The sequence below is a fragment of the Vombatus ursinus genome, unplaced genomic scaffold (genome assembly GCF_900497805.2).
Source record: "Vombatus ursinus unplaced genomic scaffold, bare-nosed wombat genome assembly UNPS02014784.1, whole genome shotgun sequence".
Lineage (NCBI taxonomy): Eukaryota > Metazoa > Chordata > Mammalia > Diprotodontia > Vombatidae > Vombatus > Vombatus ursinus.
This window is the reverse complement of record NW_020954562.1, coordinates 21363195-21380537: the sequence shown is the minus strand read 5'-3', so window position 1 is coordinate 21380537 and position 17343 is coordinate 21363195. Positions and strand designations below refer to the sequence as shown.

The 17343-nt window shown below is 37.4% G+C and overlaps 1 protein-coding gene across 1 annotated transcript; it reads left to right on the top strand.

Annotated features, from left to right (window-relative positions):
• Positions 1-16648: 16648 nt before the first annotated feature.
• LOC114046594 (40S ribosomal protein S27-like) lies at positions 16649-16929 on the top strand. The gene has a single exon (XM_027866976.1). It carries the CDS (start codon positions 16649-16651, stop codon positions 16901-16903), a length of 255 nt encoding a protein of 84 aa, XP_027722777.1. The 3' UTR covers positions 16904-16929.
• The last annotated feature ends 414 nt before the right edge of the window (positions 16930-17343 follow it).

Here is a 17343-nt window from a genome sequence, read left to right as displayed (position 1 = left end):
GCTGTGTCTTCAGGAAAATTTTTACATTTTAAAAACTAGCATTTTACCCAAATAAGTTTGCTTTTCAAAATGGTGAAATCACCTTTAAAAAACCTGTTCATTTGACTCTTTCTTAGTCCAGTCAGCTCCTATTTGGGTGCCTTTCAGTGGTGCTTTATGTCACTTCTGTAGGCACTAAGGAAAGGGTCCCATATAGAGACTATACAAAGGGGCAGTCTCTTCTGGCTGGGTATGAAACTGAAAACCCAATTTAAACTTTTATCTTTCCACTATTTTGTACCACTTTTGCTAAAACTACTCTCTCTTGACTCTTTCACGTTTCTGATAAACCCTGCAATTCAGGTGGAGATACCATCAATTTCAAAGCCTTAATTCATTTAAATATAGTGATTTTGAACTGCTCCAATGACCTCAGGTAAGGGAATAATCTTTTGTCTAATCCACCCACAAAATAACAGCTACTAAACTGTCATTTAACTTCAATTACAACTAATTTTTCCTCTTTATAATCTCTACCAATCTAAGCATTTCAATCATACTTATCACAACTCCGAATCTTATGGGTCTAATCTAATATTGGCACTCATTGCCATTTTATTAATGTTTAACTTTTGAGTACCAACAACGTGACAGGTGCCACACAGAAGACAGAATTAGACACAGACCTGCCCAGAAAATCTGAAATCTAACAATAACCATAACAATAGACCACAACTAAACTGAACCATCCATTAGGTGTCCCATAAAGACCTGTCTTAAACTCCCTCTAAATATCTCTTTTCTTCTACCACCATCATTGGATTATAGAATTAGAGTTGTAAAGGTCCTTTGAGACCATCTAGTCCACCCCACCCCCACTATTCAGTGAAACTGAGGCCTAGGTTAAATGACTTAACCAAAGGTAGTAAGTGATTGTGCCCGAATTCAAACCTAAATTCTGTGGCTCTGATCCTGCACTTTCTTCACTTTCCTTTCATTGGCTCCCATTTGTCTATGAGAATACAAAGCAGCAGAAGTATGGGGAGGTAGGCCATTTTCAAGTACCAGCCCAGGTATAAAAGTGGAGGCTAGAAGAGACCATAGTGATGACATAGACCAACCACCTCATTTTGCAAATGAGGAAACCGAGGCTCAGAAAGGAAAAGGAACATGCAAACTAGCATAGCAAGACAGAGCCTAAACTAGAAACAGCTTTCTGACTCTCAGGTCAGCATGATTTCTACTATATGATCCTTACCAACCTGAATCTTCATGTGCAAAATTTAGGAAGCACCTGGCTCCTCAAAGGTTCCTCAAGGAACACTACCTGCCTGAGTTTTTTAAAAGTGAAATGAAATCACTGAAAAGTAATACCTTTAAACAAGGACGCTTATTGTCTATGGCCTTGGAAGGGGTGAGTTGGTATGGTGGAATCAAATGCAATGCAAATTAGACTAGTTTTTCCTCAAAAGGTATTGAAACCATCCTTAAGACTTGATAGGCTCTATATCAGATTGCATGCCATCTTAGGGAGGGGGGAGCAGAGGGAGGGGAAAAAAATTTAGAAGTCAAAATCTTATAAAAATGAATGCTGGGGGCAGCTAGATGGTGCAGTGGATAGAGCACCAGCCCTGAAGTCAGGAGGACCTGAGTTCAAATATGGCCTCAGACCAAACATTTGACCCTTACTAGCTATGTGACCTTGGGCAAGTCACTTAACCCCAATTGCCTAAGGGGGAAAAAAAAGAACGGAAAAAAAAGTGAATGCTGAAAACTAAAAATAAATAAATCAATTAAAAAAAAAAGAAACAGCAGACCAAAACCAAACAAACAAACAAATAAACAAACTTGATAGGCCCAGAGGGCCAAAGGCTGAGGCTGTTGATGTCACTTCCTGTTCTGGAGTAGAAAACAGCCAGAATACCTCCAGGGCATTCTTATGATTGACTAGTGGAAAACAATAAGTTACTCAGGCAAGGAAAGTTCACTGGGCTAAATCAACTTGGAAGAGTCTTCAGTGGCTCCTGCTGTGGTCAGTTAATCAGTCGATTAGTATTAATGAAGCACCTACTATATGCCAGGCACTGTGCTCTATACTGGGGGTACAATGACTTAAGAATAACTAATTCGTTTCACTCCATTATCTAACATAAAATACCTAGGGACTGGGCTTGAGACAAACCTAAACAAATACAGGGAGAATGAGGATAGGAAGAGGCATCTTTCATAACCCTATCAGTTAGTTCTTCCTGTGGTCACCCAGTTCCCACTTCAATTTGTTTTTGCACCTGCTTTCAATTTAGTGGGCAAAAGCCAGTGTTGGTATGTGGGAGTGAATTTACCAGCTTGGTACAGTGTAAAGAGGACTATCACTAGAATCAGAGATGTGGCTTCAAAATTCACCTCTGACATTTACTATCTATGTGACCTTAGGCAAGTTCTCATCAAAAAATAAAGAATTTAGATTAGATAACTACTGAGGTCTCTTCCATCTCTATTTATAGGATCCCATGAGCCTACTACCCATGTTTATGGCTTTGGGTGGGGAAAGGACACTATGCTTAATCTTTGGAGTCTTAGAAGGCAGTCTAAACCTCCTAAGGAATGGCAGAATGATGACTGGCCCCTCTATTTTTATGAAGTAGTGTTTCCCTTAGGAGAAGATAAGCTCCTTGAGGGTAGGGACCGTCGTTCATTTTGTCTTTATAGAGCCTTGCATGTTACAGGTTTCTTATTAAAAAAAAAAAAAATTTTTTTTTTTTTTTGCTTTTCTCCACTGGAAAACATTGTATTCAGTTGAAAGTAGGGAGAGGAATGGTATTCATTTAAAGAGATACAGAAAGAGATACAAAGTATCTCTATTCCAGGGAGATTAAAAAGAAAAGAAACTGGATACCTTATATCAAAGGCATGACTAAAATCAGGATCTTTTAATTTTCCAAAAATCCTAAATTCATAATCTTCAGGATGCCACTCAAGAATTAAAACAGGTCTGAAGTCTTCAAATTTTGGAGTTTGGGAAGGTGGTTCCAATGAAATGGAAATCATATCCCAGTGGCTGACATTATAATTACATTAACCTGTACCTCTACTCACTTAAAAGTTTTATTGATGTGTTTTGTTTTTACATTATAATTGTATAGATTACTCTCACTTTTCTTATAACAAAGTATGAGGCAGTTTAGTAAAACTAATAATACAATGACCTTATCTAAAAGTGCATGCAACATTTCACATATCTAACATACGCACTCCTCACTTTTACAACTTTATTCCTGAAAATGTCATAATCATTTTATTCCTTTAGTTTGTGATTGGATTTGTAGTTGAAATGCTGGATCAGCCTTCTATTCCTTACCCATGAGAAGCATTAGTGTTGACATTTCTAAACCGAAACTCATCCAGGCAGGAATTATTAAACCTCTGATTAACTTATCACATCCTTCTATTGTTGCTATTTTTTTCCTTTTAAAAATATATGTCAATGTATATATGTATATTTATATATACACATGTGCATACATACATAGTAGCCTATGGGACAGAGCCAATATCAATCTGAAAGCTCTAAGTAAAAACTTGGGAAAGGAGCTTCAGAAAGGACATATGGATTTGTTGGAGTTGAGGCAAAGTCTGATGGAACTGTTTTGCTTTAAGTCTAGACATACACTTGGATACACATATCCCAATCCAAATGTTACCAGACAGACACAAAGCCAAATCAATACATACACTTTCTGTATCCCCATTGCATCTGGTAATCTTTCAAAGACAAGTAATAGGGGCAGCTAAGTGGTGCAATGAATAGAGCACTGGCCCTGGAGTCAGGAGGACCTCAGTTCAAATCCGGTCTCAGACAGGTGACACTTACTAGCTGTGTGACCCTGGGCAAGTCACTTAACCTTGTTACCTAGCCAAAAACAAAACAAAACAAGCAAACAAACAAAGACAACTAATACAAGGAAAGAGAATCCCAAGTTAGAACATACTCCCAATAGCAAAGGTAACCTAAGTAGACCCAACTCTGCCACATGAGAAGCTGTGACTTGGCTTTATAGGTTATTGAAGGTTATTATAAACAACTGAAATTACATCCATAGGCAAATTGTTATCCAGTGCTGAGATTTGCATAGAGCAAATCAAGAAAAAGTAAGTTTATTCTCTGCAAAACTTTAGCATCCAGGTGGTATTCAAGGGTAAATGTCAGTGGGGGTCATTAGAGTTGTCTAATCTAGAAGTATCAAAATCACACAAGGTCATTGGAGAGAAGAATGCTTGGCCAGCTGTCATTTGAAATGTCAATTTCAACATCCTCTGAAAGCAATGCTTATTATTTAATATTTTTAAGCTCCTAGAACAGTGCAAGGTGCCATCTGTACATAAAGACCAAGTGGGGAAGTATGTGTTAAGCTTACAAATCTAAATTAGCCCAAAGGAGGCAAAGGACACAGGGAACAACTTCTGGAGAAATGTTGAGAATCAGCAAGTAAACAGCAGAGCAGAGTTGCTGTGTCAGTGGCTCTTAGAAGGCCTACTTATCAGAACCATGGCTAGGATGGGAACAGCCAGGGATTTGTCCTGTGGTGCCAAGTTCATCGGGCACAAAATTTAGAAGATGCTGATATCATTTGCAGTTGTTCAGCAGCATAAGAATAGAACTTAGCATCTAATTAGAAAGAATGCTGTTGTAGCTCAGTCATATCTGACTCTCTGTGACCCCATTTGGGGTTTTCTTAGTTTGCCATTTCCTTCTCCAGATCGTTTTGTAGATGAGGAAACTGAGGCAAATGGAGTTAAGTGACTTGTCCTGGGTCATACAGCTAGCAAATGCCTGAGGCCAAATTTTAACTCAGGTCTTCCTGACTTCATGCCTGGCACTCTATCCAGTGTGCCACCTGGTTGCCCAGCTATAAAAGAAAAAATTAGTTTAAATAGGGAGCTACCTAACAAGTATCTTATGTTCTGTGATCTCCATCCCCTCAACTAAAAGATGGTTCCTCCCTCCTATCCTTGCCAACAGAGAGCCTGTTTCCTGCCATTTGCCCCCCCACACACACAGTTTGCAGCACTTGTACCACAAGATTCCTAGGTACAGCTGTGCTGTGCAGTAAAGACTTTTTAAAAGGTAACAAGTTTAGAGGAAATCTTTTTAAGAAGGAAAGCAAGACAGTATATCAAATGGAAGAGGATAGGGCCTAGCAACTAAGCAGTAAAATAAAGATCCCTGACAAAGAACAAAACAGGGTAAGAGAGAGAATGGGGGGAAAGGATCATGTTATTAAAATAAAATTTAAAAAAAAAACAGGAAAAGAAATATCTTTTTGAGGATTTTCCTGGCACCAGTATATCTAATTGCAATAAATAAAAAGATAGATAGATAGATAGATAGATAGGACCCCTCCCCACCAAAAAAAAACAAACCCTAGAAACAATCTAAATCTTCAATAATAATAACATGGTTAAATCATAGTATTCAAAGAATAGAAACTATATTGCAATTAAGTCCAGCAAGTATGAGGAAGATAGTTGCCATTTTGACACTGAGCATTTTAAGGTTAGCAAAGCATTTTGCATAATTTTCTAATACCTTCAATTTCTTTTTTTTCTCTTATTGCTAAAGCTAACATTTCTAGTACCATTTTGAACAACAGTGGTGATAATGGACATCCTTGTTTCAACCCCAATCTTATTGGAAATGCTTCTAGCTTGTCTCTATTACATATGATGCTTGCTGAAGGTTTTAGGTAGATGCTACTTATCATTTTAAGGAAGACTCCATTTATTCCTATGCTCTCTAGTGTTTTTAATAGGAATGAGTATTGTATTTTGTCAAAAGCTTTTTCTGCATCTATTGAGATAATCATGTGGTTTCTGTTAGTTTTGTTATTGATATGATCAATTATGCTGATAGTTTTCCTAATATTGAACTAGCCCTGCATTCTTGGTATAAATCCTACCTGGCTGTAGTGTATTATTATTGTGATAAGTTGCTATAATCTATTTGCTAATATTTTATTTAAAATTTTTGCATTTATATTCATTAGGGAAATTGGTCTATAATTTTCTTTCTCTGTTTTGACTCTTCCTGGTTCAGGTGTCAGCACCATATTTGTATCATAAAAAGATTCCTTCACCTCTTTTTCCAAATAGTCTATATAGTATTAGAATTAATTGTTCTTTAAATGTTTGATTTTTTCCCAGGGAGTTCATTGATGGCTTGTTTAATTTCTTTTTCTGAGATGGGGTTATTTAAGTATTTTACTTCCTCTTCTATTAATCTGGGCAATTTATATTTTTGTAAATATTCATCCATTTCACCAAGATTGTCAAGTTTATTGGCATACAGTTGGGCAAAATAGTTCCTAATTATGTTTTAATTTTCTCTTCATTGGTGGTAAATTCACCATTTTTATAATTTTCTCATTTCATCCTCACAACAACTCTGTAAGGAAATCAGTATTATTATTTCCATTTTACAGATGAGAAAACAGAAGCTGAGAAAGGTTAGGTCATCATGCTCACAGCTGGTAAATACCTTGATCAGTATTTGAACTTAGATCTTCTGGACTTGGACAAGCCCTGCTCTCCATGAAGTATGCCAACTAGCTGCCTCTAGAAAAAATCTTTGTGAAAAAGTGCAAATTGAAAAAAAGTAAAACTGGAAGGAAAGAGTACATACCATGACCATAGAAGAGAACAATATAGTGAAAAGGAATGGACAAAGAATCTTGATGGAGGCTTAGAGAGAATATGTGTGTGTATGTATGTATGTGTTTATGTATGTATGTATACACACACATACACACACATTATGGCTTGAAGTTAATGGAGTTAAATATAGTTACTAATCAAGTTTAGATGTCTTTGTTGGTATTTACTCTTTTTTCTAGTCAAATATTTAATTAAAAAAGAAAACAAATAAATATAAGACATGGTGAAGACAATAATTCACATTTATATAGTGCTTTCTTTGCAATAGCTCTCATTCCAGTGTTAGGAATTTTTACTCTCAAAATAACATGGGAGTGGGGGAAGGGAGAAGACATCTTTTTGAAGCTATGTAATATATTATCCCCATTTGACAAATGAAAAAACAGGCTCAGTAAGGCTAAGTGACTTGTCTGTGACCATAAACTCAATAATGGTAATAATGTACCATGGTTGAGAAATAGCTTAGAAGAAAAGAGGTAAACAAATAGTCTGAGTAATTTGTAGACAGGTGCTGATTCATCACGGCCTTTCTTAGTCTTTCCTTTCACAACATTGTGCATAACACCCAAAAGGAACATTTCTAATAGAAAGTACGAGGAAGCCAAAACTCAGTTCATCCTTTATGCCTATCTAACATAACAATGAATAACTCTGTGGCCTACTTAGAATCAAGGCTCAGAGAAGACAACTAGAACTAATAAGACTAAGGTCAAAGATCACTATAAGTCAGTCATCTGTGTTCCACAGCTATAGACTACATTTTTGCTCAGGTGCTTCACAGACTTATGCTATTGATACAAGAAGGGTAGTTCAAATGCATGTGTTATTTATGGTGAAATCAGTAGCATCATTTTCATAAACAAAGGTAATTCACAAGCACAAAGGACCTACAATATTTGTGCTGACCCTCAAAGACTCTGGGATAGGAATTAGGAGCAAGTTGTATATCCTCATAAAAAATAAAGTTGACATATAAAGTTTTGAACTTGTGGAAATTATAACAGGAGATTAGTTTACTTTATATAACATAGATCCTAGAGTTTCCAAAGTATGTTATTTTCAAGTTGGCATATATGCACCTTGCCAATAGATGGTAGCACATATTGGTAAAATTTGATATTTCAACACAGCTTTATTATAATCCTTACCAATAAAATTGTAGAGGTTCTAATTATTATTAGTAGAGTCTTAGAAAATTAAGAACTTAGCTGTGTGACCCTGGGCAAGTCACTTAACCCCATTGCCTCACCAAAAAAAAAGCAAAAACAAACAAACAAAAAAAACATGGGGCAGCTAGGCAGCGCAGTGTATAGGGCACTAGCCCTGGAGTCAGGAGGACCTGAGTTCAAATCCAGCCTCAGACACTTGATACTTGTGTGACCCTTGGCAAGTTACTTAACCCTGTTGCCTAGACCAAAAGAAAAAAAAGAAAAAAGAAAATTAAGAATTTTGAAGCATTTCATTGATCACATGCAAAGAAAATCCTATTATCAGGAAGATATTGAAAATATCTGAAAGCTGCAAAAGAAAAGTGAACTGCTAAGTGGAGATAAGACTCCAAAAAAGCATACTGCTGCTAACATCCTACATTAACGAGACTGGCTATTCTCATAGCTCCTCTCAAAACAAGGGTTTTAAACCCGTTGCTCAAGGCTGATGAGAAGATATCTTTAATTTCATAGTAGAAATCAGTAGGAAAATATTGTTCATTTTATGGACATTTTATTTATACATAAGTTTGCTGGAATATATTTTCCATAATGTAAGGGAGTATTATTCATATAGGAATTATGGCATTGCATTGCTTCTTATGAAAATATTAAGTCAGAATAAATAGGTAATCAAAGAATGTAAATAGTTTGCAAAAGAAGAAATGCAGCCATCAACAACCATATGAAAGAATGCTCCAAATCACTAATAATAATAGAATATAACATACAATATAATAATAATAATAGAAATGAAAATGAAAACATTTCATCCATCAAAATGACAAAGATGATAAAATATAGAAATAATATTTGGAGGGGCAATGGAAAGACCCACACACATACACTGAAGTGGAACTGTGAATTGGTCCAAACATTTGTCTTCTTCAAGAGAACAGCTTGGAAATATGATGAAAGAAATGTTCCTAAACTGTTCATACTTTCTGACCCAGCCATACCAGCACAACTGCAGCTACTAGTGTAATAGAACTTCAGTCAATTTTCAGTCAAGCTTGGAAGAGGACCTAGAACAAACACATTTCTTTGTCATTTGATAACCATCAATTTGTTGGGTTTCTCTTCATTAAATGCCGAGTTTTTGCAAAGTCCTAGTTCTTATCTTGTGTGCTTATTTGATTATTTGTATTGTTGATAGTTATTAAGTTTCCAATAAGGCATTTTTAAAAATAGCAGGGTTCTGAGGATGCTGAAATACTAATTCATAGGGATTTTGCATATAATATACAAGAAGTTACACCTCCAAAAATGTGTAATAAAATTAAGTTAATCAGTAGACTCTGATGACATTGTGTTCAAAGTCAATATTCACAGCTGGACACACATTATCTTGCTAGTAACATTTTAGACTGATTTGATTACTATCCCTTCATTCTTAAAAGATAAGAATGACAACTGAGATACTTTCTACATACTGTTTCAGCCCTAGTTATTGAATGTAGTGAAATTCAGATTTCCAGGTAACTTCTTTGAGAAATCCAATGTGAAGCATCTTTTCTTCAGCCCAGGATCAGTCAGGGCATGGTGAATTTCAGTGTTACAAGTTGCTTGACTGGGGAGGATATAAGGAGCCATCTTCAGCCTAATGAAGCTACAAGTATATATGAAAAAAAAAATGAAGGGAGAACTATATATCCTCCAGGTCAAGCAACTGCTGCAAGTGAAGTCTTAGACTTAATCTGATGAATTGCCCAAATCCTAATTTCTCTATCAGAGAACAGAAGGGAAAAGTCAAAAGGAAAAGGAAAGGAAAGAATATTCCTTGAGCCTTTGATGGATGCCTATCTACCCTATCCACTTTGTGGAAGTACTGCTATAGACCTCTCCATTATGCCCTGTAAGTACTTTCTCCTTCCCCCTCCTTCTACCTCTCCACCCCCTCAGCCTATCCCTGCTTTTGAGCTTCCTTTCCCTGTCAGATTATAAAATCCTTGAAGCAGGTGTTGTCTTTTTTTCATTTGTATTTGAATCCACAGGACTTAGCACTGGGCCTGGCACAGAGTAGGTGCTTATAAATTTTCATTGACTGACATGCAAAATAGTTACTAGCCTAAATATTTCAAATATGCCCACAATTGTTTGATCTTTCTTCTTTTCCTAGTCCTTTGGAAACCAAGTTCTTTTTAACAAGGCTTAGGGGTTAAAGCCTAACTCTGAAGGAGAGATGAGAAAATGTATTTCCTTCCATTCTTTGCAAAAATTGATGTGGAATTCTACATATCTTCATACAATCATAGACTTAGAGCTGGAAGGGACTTCAGATATCATCTAGTTCAGCCTCTAATTTTGCAGATATGGAAACTGAGGCCCAGGAGAATGAATGACTTAGCCAAGGTTATTATACATACATACAAACATACATACATACATATGGAGAGAGAGAGAAAGAGAAGAGGAGAGAGGACACCAGTTCTCTCTCAGCACAGCTCTGAGATTTGGTTAACATATTCATTGCTTTAGCTAAATTGTTTCTCTCCTCTCTCTCCTCTTCCCCCTCTCCCCCCTCCCTTTCTTTCTCTCATATAGAGGAAGTCCCATTGGAGCACATGCTTTGGTTCTAAGGGGGATTGAAAAGAGATTTCAGCTTCTTGTTAAGGGAGATGCCCAATCCCATATGCCAGAACAGATGTTGTGCCAAAGAGGATTGGACAATGAGCCAGCAGTGGCTCACTCAATAAAACTTAAGAGTGATGCTACGCTCATAGCTGCTCCCACCTGTCAGTAAGTACGCATACAGCGTAGGACCTGGACCATGGGCTCCTGGCTACCTCTGGTGTTCTGCATTTCTTCCCCTGAAGACACTGTGAAATGGTTAGGGGGCAGGGGATAAAGTGCTGGATTTGGAATCAGAAGACCTGAATTTGAATCCCAGCACTGTTATTATGCTTACTACCTGTGTGATATTAGATCATCCTCTTTGGGCATGAGTTCCTCATTTGTAAAATGAAGGGATTGAACTATCTAATCTCTAAGGTCTCTTCTAGTTTTAAGTCTGAGAATTTAGGCAGCACTGGGCCTGGAGTCAGGAAGACCTGGGTTCAAATACAGCCCAGATAATTATAGCTGCATAACCCTGGGCAAAGAATCTGACTCCTCTATTTGGACTAAGGCTAATCCCAATGAGCCTAGGCTAGCAGTTCTCTTCTATGGGAATTCTTTGTTATATGACTGGCTCTCTGAGGAAGAAAGAGAAAAGGCATATAGTTAAGAAATGAAGATGATGTGAAAAAAAAAGAAAATATATCAATTAAAAAATGAAGTATACTGATTAGCAAAGTGATTTACCTTGATGCTTTACTGATTGATGAAATGTGGAGAATTACCTGATTGATATGTATACACCTCAATCAAAAAGTTCTTAATAAACAAAATAATAATAAATTTAAAGGCATTTAACAAATTTTTTTTTAATGGATAAATGAATGCATGTACACTGAATTGGCCACAAGCTGGTTTCTTAAAGTTGAATCACTATGCCAACTAGTTATCTGGCTGTTTTACTGGGATGTCATTAACAGGCTTGGGTTACCTCAGAGAGGACCAAGTCATCTGTTTCATGACTATTACTTTTTGCACTTTTAAAGGCACCTAGAGCAAAGAGCAAACCACCATCTCTAGAAACTCTGCTAAACAACCTGGTGTCATGAGGATTTTCAATGCTTGTCCACTGCAGGTTGTGCAACCTTGGCTCTTATCCTTATAAGACTATTTTGAATTTTGGATTAAAGTAGAAATGTCAGAAACGTTGTCCAAAGTTGCAGTCCTGGGGAGGTTAAGGAAGGGATTCTATCTGTTGAGAGATCCGTTGATCAATCAATCAACAAGCATTTGTTAAATGCTATGCACCCTAGGTATTGGGGATACAAGTATAAAAAATGAAATAACCCCTACTCACAATGAGTTTACATTCAAATGGGGAAGACAAGCACATATAAAATCTATACAGTAATACAAAGTTAATGAATACAAAACTATACAAAATATGCTATACATATTTTATGAAGGCATTCTTTATGAATACAAATATGTACAAAAGTTAAATACAAGGTAGTTTGGGAGCAAGGGCACTAGCATTTGGGTGATCAGGAGAGGTTTCATGCAGAAGACTGTGCCTGAGCTCCACCTTAAAAAGAAGAGAGGGTTTCTGTGTGGCAGAGATAAGGAGGGAGTATATTCCAGGTAAGAAGGCTGGGCACAGTGATGAAAGATAGAGGGTTGTGCGAAAGGAACAGAAAGGCCAATTTGCTCGATTTCAAAGTACAGGAATGAAAATGATGTCCAGTGAGGCTGGAATTATATGTTGGGGTCAGGTTGTATGGAGATTTAAAAGCTAAACAGAGAAGTTCATATCTGATCCCAGAGACAATAAAAAGCTTACTGGAGTTGGTTGAGTAAGGGACTCACATGGTCAGATCCTCACTTAAAGAAATATACTTTGGGGGGCAGCTAGGTGGCCCAGTGGATAGAGCACTGGCCCTTAAGTCAGGAGTACCTGATTTCAAATCCGGCCTCAGACCAAACACTTGACACTTACTACCTGTGTGACCCTGGGCAAGTCACTTAACCCCGATTGCCTAAGAAAGAAAGAAAGAAAGAAAGAAAGAAAGAAAGAAAGAAAGAAAGAAAAAAAGAAAGAAATTTGCAAGCAGTGTATAGAATAGACTAGAGTAGAGATGGATTTGAGACAGGAAAACAGATTAGGAAGCTGTTGCAATTATCCAGGCAAAGTGATGAAGGCCTGAACTGAGGTAATAGCTGTGTGAGTGGAGATAAGAGGTGAAATGCAAGAGATGTGATGAAGGTAGAAATAGCAAGATTTGACAACTGATTGGCTATGTGGGGTGAGGGAGAGTGAGGAGTGCAGAATAATGCTGAGACTATGAAGTGATACACTGGAAGGATGGTGGAACCTCACACAGAAATAGGGAAGTTTGGAACGGGGGACAGTTTAAGGAGGAATGATAATGGGTTTAATTTTAGACATGTTGAATTTGAGATATCTCAGACATCCAGTTTGAAATGTGTAATAGGCAATTGGTAAATACGGAATTGAAGCTCAGGGGAGAGATGGGAACTGGATGAACTGATGTGAAAGTCCATCATTTGGCTAAGGACAGGATGGACTAGAAAGAATAGTTTAGTGGAGGGGGGGTGGTATTTGAACTAATGGTGGCTCGCATGTAAGAAGGGCATAAATATAAATTTAGGAGATGGGCCAGTCATTTAGTAAGTTTAAGGGATAACAAGAAGAAGGCCTAAGTGTTACTTTACTGTGTAGCTAATATTAGAAGAGCTACAGGAAAGTTTTGAGAGCATTGGATGAAGATCCATGGAATATTTATGAGAAAAGAATTTTAAAAAATTTCAGAATGAGAAGGTGTTGGAGAAAGGGCCCCTACTCATAGAAGTATTGATATTGACCCCACTAGGAATGGTTTGATTCTGAGGAGACAAAATAAGATGCAATGAATGTGAAGTGACTCAGTCCTCTCAATCTCTGTCCAAGCTCCTTCTCTTTTTCCATTACTGGAGAATGTAGAGATTGTAGCCCAACTGGTTGGACAGGTAATTTCATCCAAGGGCCAGACTAAATTTAAATACATGCTGCTGTTTTAGGCTAAATGGTATTTCTTTCTTTGGAATGGAAGATTGTCCTTTAAAATACATAGGGTGTAACACCATCCTGATCTTACCACCTTTTGATGAAGATCTCATCACATGGAGTTATTTACATAGAATTCCTGACCATTCTATAAGCTCTAGGGTTGCAGGGGCTTCATATCTACTACGGTGCCCTACACATCCCCAAACACAACCCCATGATTTTTATAAACCTGTAGAAGAGGAATGAACATTATTTAACATTCTTAATTTGTCTCTTCCAAGAATTAATTAATGTAATTTTGCCCCTCTTCTAATTAAACCCTCCATTTCATATATTAAAAAAATTCTTCTTTCTTTGCACTTTCATATTCTCTGACCATTTCAAACACAAGTACACACAGAACACCATTCTTATTTCTCAGCCAAGCAGTCTTTAGTGATTTTAATGTCTTCTCATAAATCAAAATACCCTGTGTATTTTGTTACTCTCACACATAGTTCTGTAGTTATGGTGGAGAATGCTGTCCCCTGTGGTTCTAGGAACACTTAAACAGTAATGGAAATTACAATGTGCTCTGGAGGGATCTATGAAAATATTAATTAAAATCAACTGCATCTTGCTCTAGTTCTTAAAGTTTCTTGAGAATTGAGGTGGAGGGTTCAGTGTGGCAAAAGTGACATGTTTTCAAATTATGACAACTTCTTCAATCCCAGTCTTTTAAACAAGCACTAATAATCCTTTCCAGAGAGCTGGGTTCTGCTAGAGCATTGCATTTTCCCTTCAAAAATCAAACAGCAATTTATACTTAGATACACAAGGGACTCTGCTGAATTAATGAGATATGAAGGAAATAAGCCAATCATCTGACAAAGTCTGAAAAATCTGCAGTGTGTTTTGTCCCAAGACAGGGGATATTCATAGTTTTCCCTTGGTGTACACACATAATGTATGCTAACACTGACAGGAGTTGAGCAAACAATTTAAAGGAGAAAAGTGCACCATTTTGAGTTTAACTATCTCCCTAATGATTAATAAACATAAAAAACTACATTTAAATAGCATTGTAGTTGTGACATAAGCTATCAGGAGCAAAGAAATTCAACTTCAATGGTGCTGATATAGATATACCACACATAAGGGGAATGTGGGTAAATAGCCCAAAAGGTTAATTTTAGAACTATTGATCATTATAGTTGTAGCCTGAGGTGTCTTTGCTCCAATTTCTACTTCTTACTCATTTTATTAAATTTAATAAACTGTAATGGAAAAATGCAATTTACCCTAGTATCTCCACATTATTTATTTAATGATAATATGCCAAGTTTTTTAGCCTTATCACTTGATTACGTTTCTCATTCTAACTTGCTGGTCCTGATTCCATGCATTCTTTCCCAATCTTATCTTTAGTGAAGTAACTTACCTTCCCTAGGACCAGAGGGAGTAGGGAAAGTGACTCAAAGTAAAATTGGCCCCAGCTTTCCAGATTCCTTCGTTGCTTGCTTTTGTCTATCAGGACAAAAGGATATGCAGCTAGTGAGGGGTAGCTACTATGCAAAGAACACTAACTCTGGTATCAGAACATCAGGTTAAAATCCTGCTGCTTACTACTGTTTACTACTTGTAAAATGCTTAAACCAGCACTTAGCAAGGTGCTGGGCACATAGTAGGCAATAATAACAAGTTTCTGTTGCCACTGTGTCTCCTTTCCTTAAATGTAAAATGGAAGAGTTGGCCTAGATACCCTCTGAGGTCCTTTCTTGATCTAAATCTATGATCCTCTGGTTTTCAAGGAATCTCTCCAGGCCAAGCCAAAATAATCATATAATATCATAGCAAAGTAAGAGACATTTACTTAAAACAAAATGCAAGATAAATATTGGAACGAGCATTCACATGCCACCTATTTCTGTCTCTCAAACCTTCTGGCTATTTCTTTATCTCCTCTCCCCAATCCATTTCCCAACATGGCACTTAAATGGGATGGAAATGGGAAGATGTTTATTGATTTACCAATAGGATAATCTTTATAACAAGCCTGGGAAGTAGATGCAATCATTATCCTCATTTTACAGTTGGGGAAACTGAGGCAGACAAGGGTTAAGTGACTCACCAAGTGGCATACAGATTGCAAATATCTGAGATTACATTTGTACTCAGATCATCCTGACTCCAGGCCCAGCGGCCTCTGTTTTCTCACGTGAACAATGAATTACAAGAGATAGCCTTTTTTGCTCTCTCAGAACCCAGAAGGGGGAAACACCACTTGCTTTTGCTTCCATCGGAAGCGCTGACATGATTTGAACTAGACACAGTTCCCCATTTTCCCTCTCCTCTTTCTCTACCACTAACCCTGCTCCCTGATTTTTCGCTTTTTTTCGACCTGCCTCCTATTTACAACTTTGTTACAGCCAGTTATCTGCCAGCTTAACCTCTTCAGCAAGCAGCAGCTCTACCTGTGTCAGACTGTGGGTAGACCTGGTTGCCCTGAAGGGAGCCATTAAAGGCAAAACCAGGGTGTTTTCCCTACAAACTTCCCCTCACCCCATTCCCTAGACTTAAAACTCAGGTCCTTTGACTATAAATTTAGTTCCTTTCTCATGGCACTACATTGTCTTCATTAAAATTGTAAACTATATTATTTCTTTCACCACTTGAAATGCATGTAAGGAATGATTATGAAGTAAATAAATAATGCTATTTCCTTTTCTTAAAGTTCTTCTCTAAACTCATTTCTCCAATAAATAAAAGACCATCCCTGAGGACTTAAAGGGCATGGAGGAGGGTCAGAAAGGACAGATGAATAAAAATGAAAAGTCTTTCCCTGTGGGACTTTTCCTCTACAGATTGTAGTTTTCCTGGAGATGAAATTCCATTTCCTATAACTCAAGGCAGTGTCTTCTGTGCCTTGTAACTCACAGTAATTGTGAGTTAGTTATTAGTTCCTGGAAAAAGAAAAAAAAACTGAATAGAAACAAAACAGGTTTTGAGGAGCTAGCCTCTTAAAAACTATCATCTACCAGCTAGAAATACTGTGCTTTAGTATCCTTGGTCTGAGCAATGAGGCATCCAACCTCAGGTAAAATTCATCTTCTCTTTTTTCCGGCGGTGAAGATCTCCCCGCACCAATATGCCTCTCTCGAAAGACCTCCTTCACCCCTCTCCTGAGGAGGAGAAGCAGAAACACAAGAAGAAGCACCTGGTGCAGAGTCCGAACTTGTATTTCATGGACGTAAAGTGCCTGGGGTGCTGTAAAATCACCACTGTCTTCAGCCACGCACAAACAGTGGTTCTCTGTGTGGGATGCTCCACTGTGCTCTGTCAACCTACTGAAGGAAAAGCAAGATTTACAGAAGGATGCTCCTTCAGACAGAAGCAGCACTAATGACTGAATCAAGATGATTGAGAAACTGTAAAGAGTAAAACAAATTTGATACAAAAAAAAATTCATCTTCTTTTATTTAGCATCTTTTCTACTTGACTCCTGCCCACACTAACCCCATACAAACTCATCATGTCCCATTCATACTCCTTACAATTAAAGCTTGTTTTCAGTAGTCTTTGATGAACTCATTCACAGTGAAGTATAAATGATTGACAAGACTCAGTGTATTATAAAAGGAAATAGAGGGGAAAAGGCAGAACTGGGAGTCAAGAAATCCGTATTTAAATCCCATCTCCACACTTGATTTATGACCATGGAACAAGTCACTTCATTTCTCTAAGCCTCAGTTTCCTCATCTGTTAAATGGGGACAATTATATTGGTACTGCTTATCTCACAAGATCTCTGTGTAGCTAGTACGTCTCTGATCTCATGCTCCTG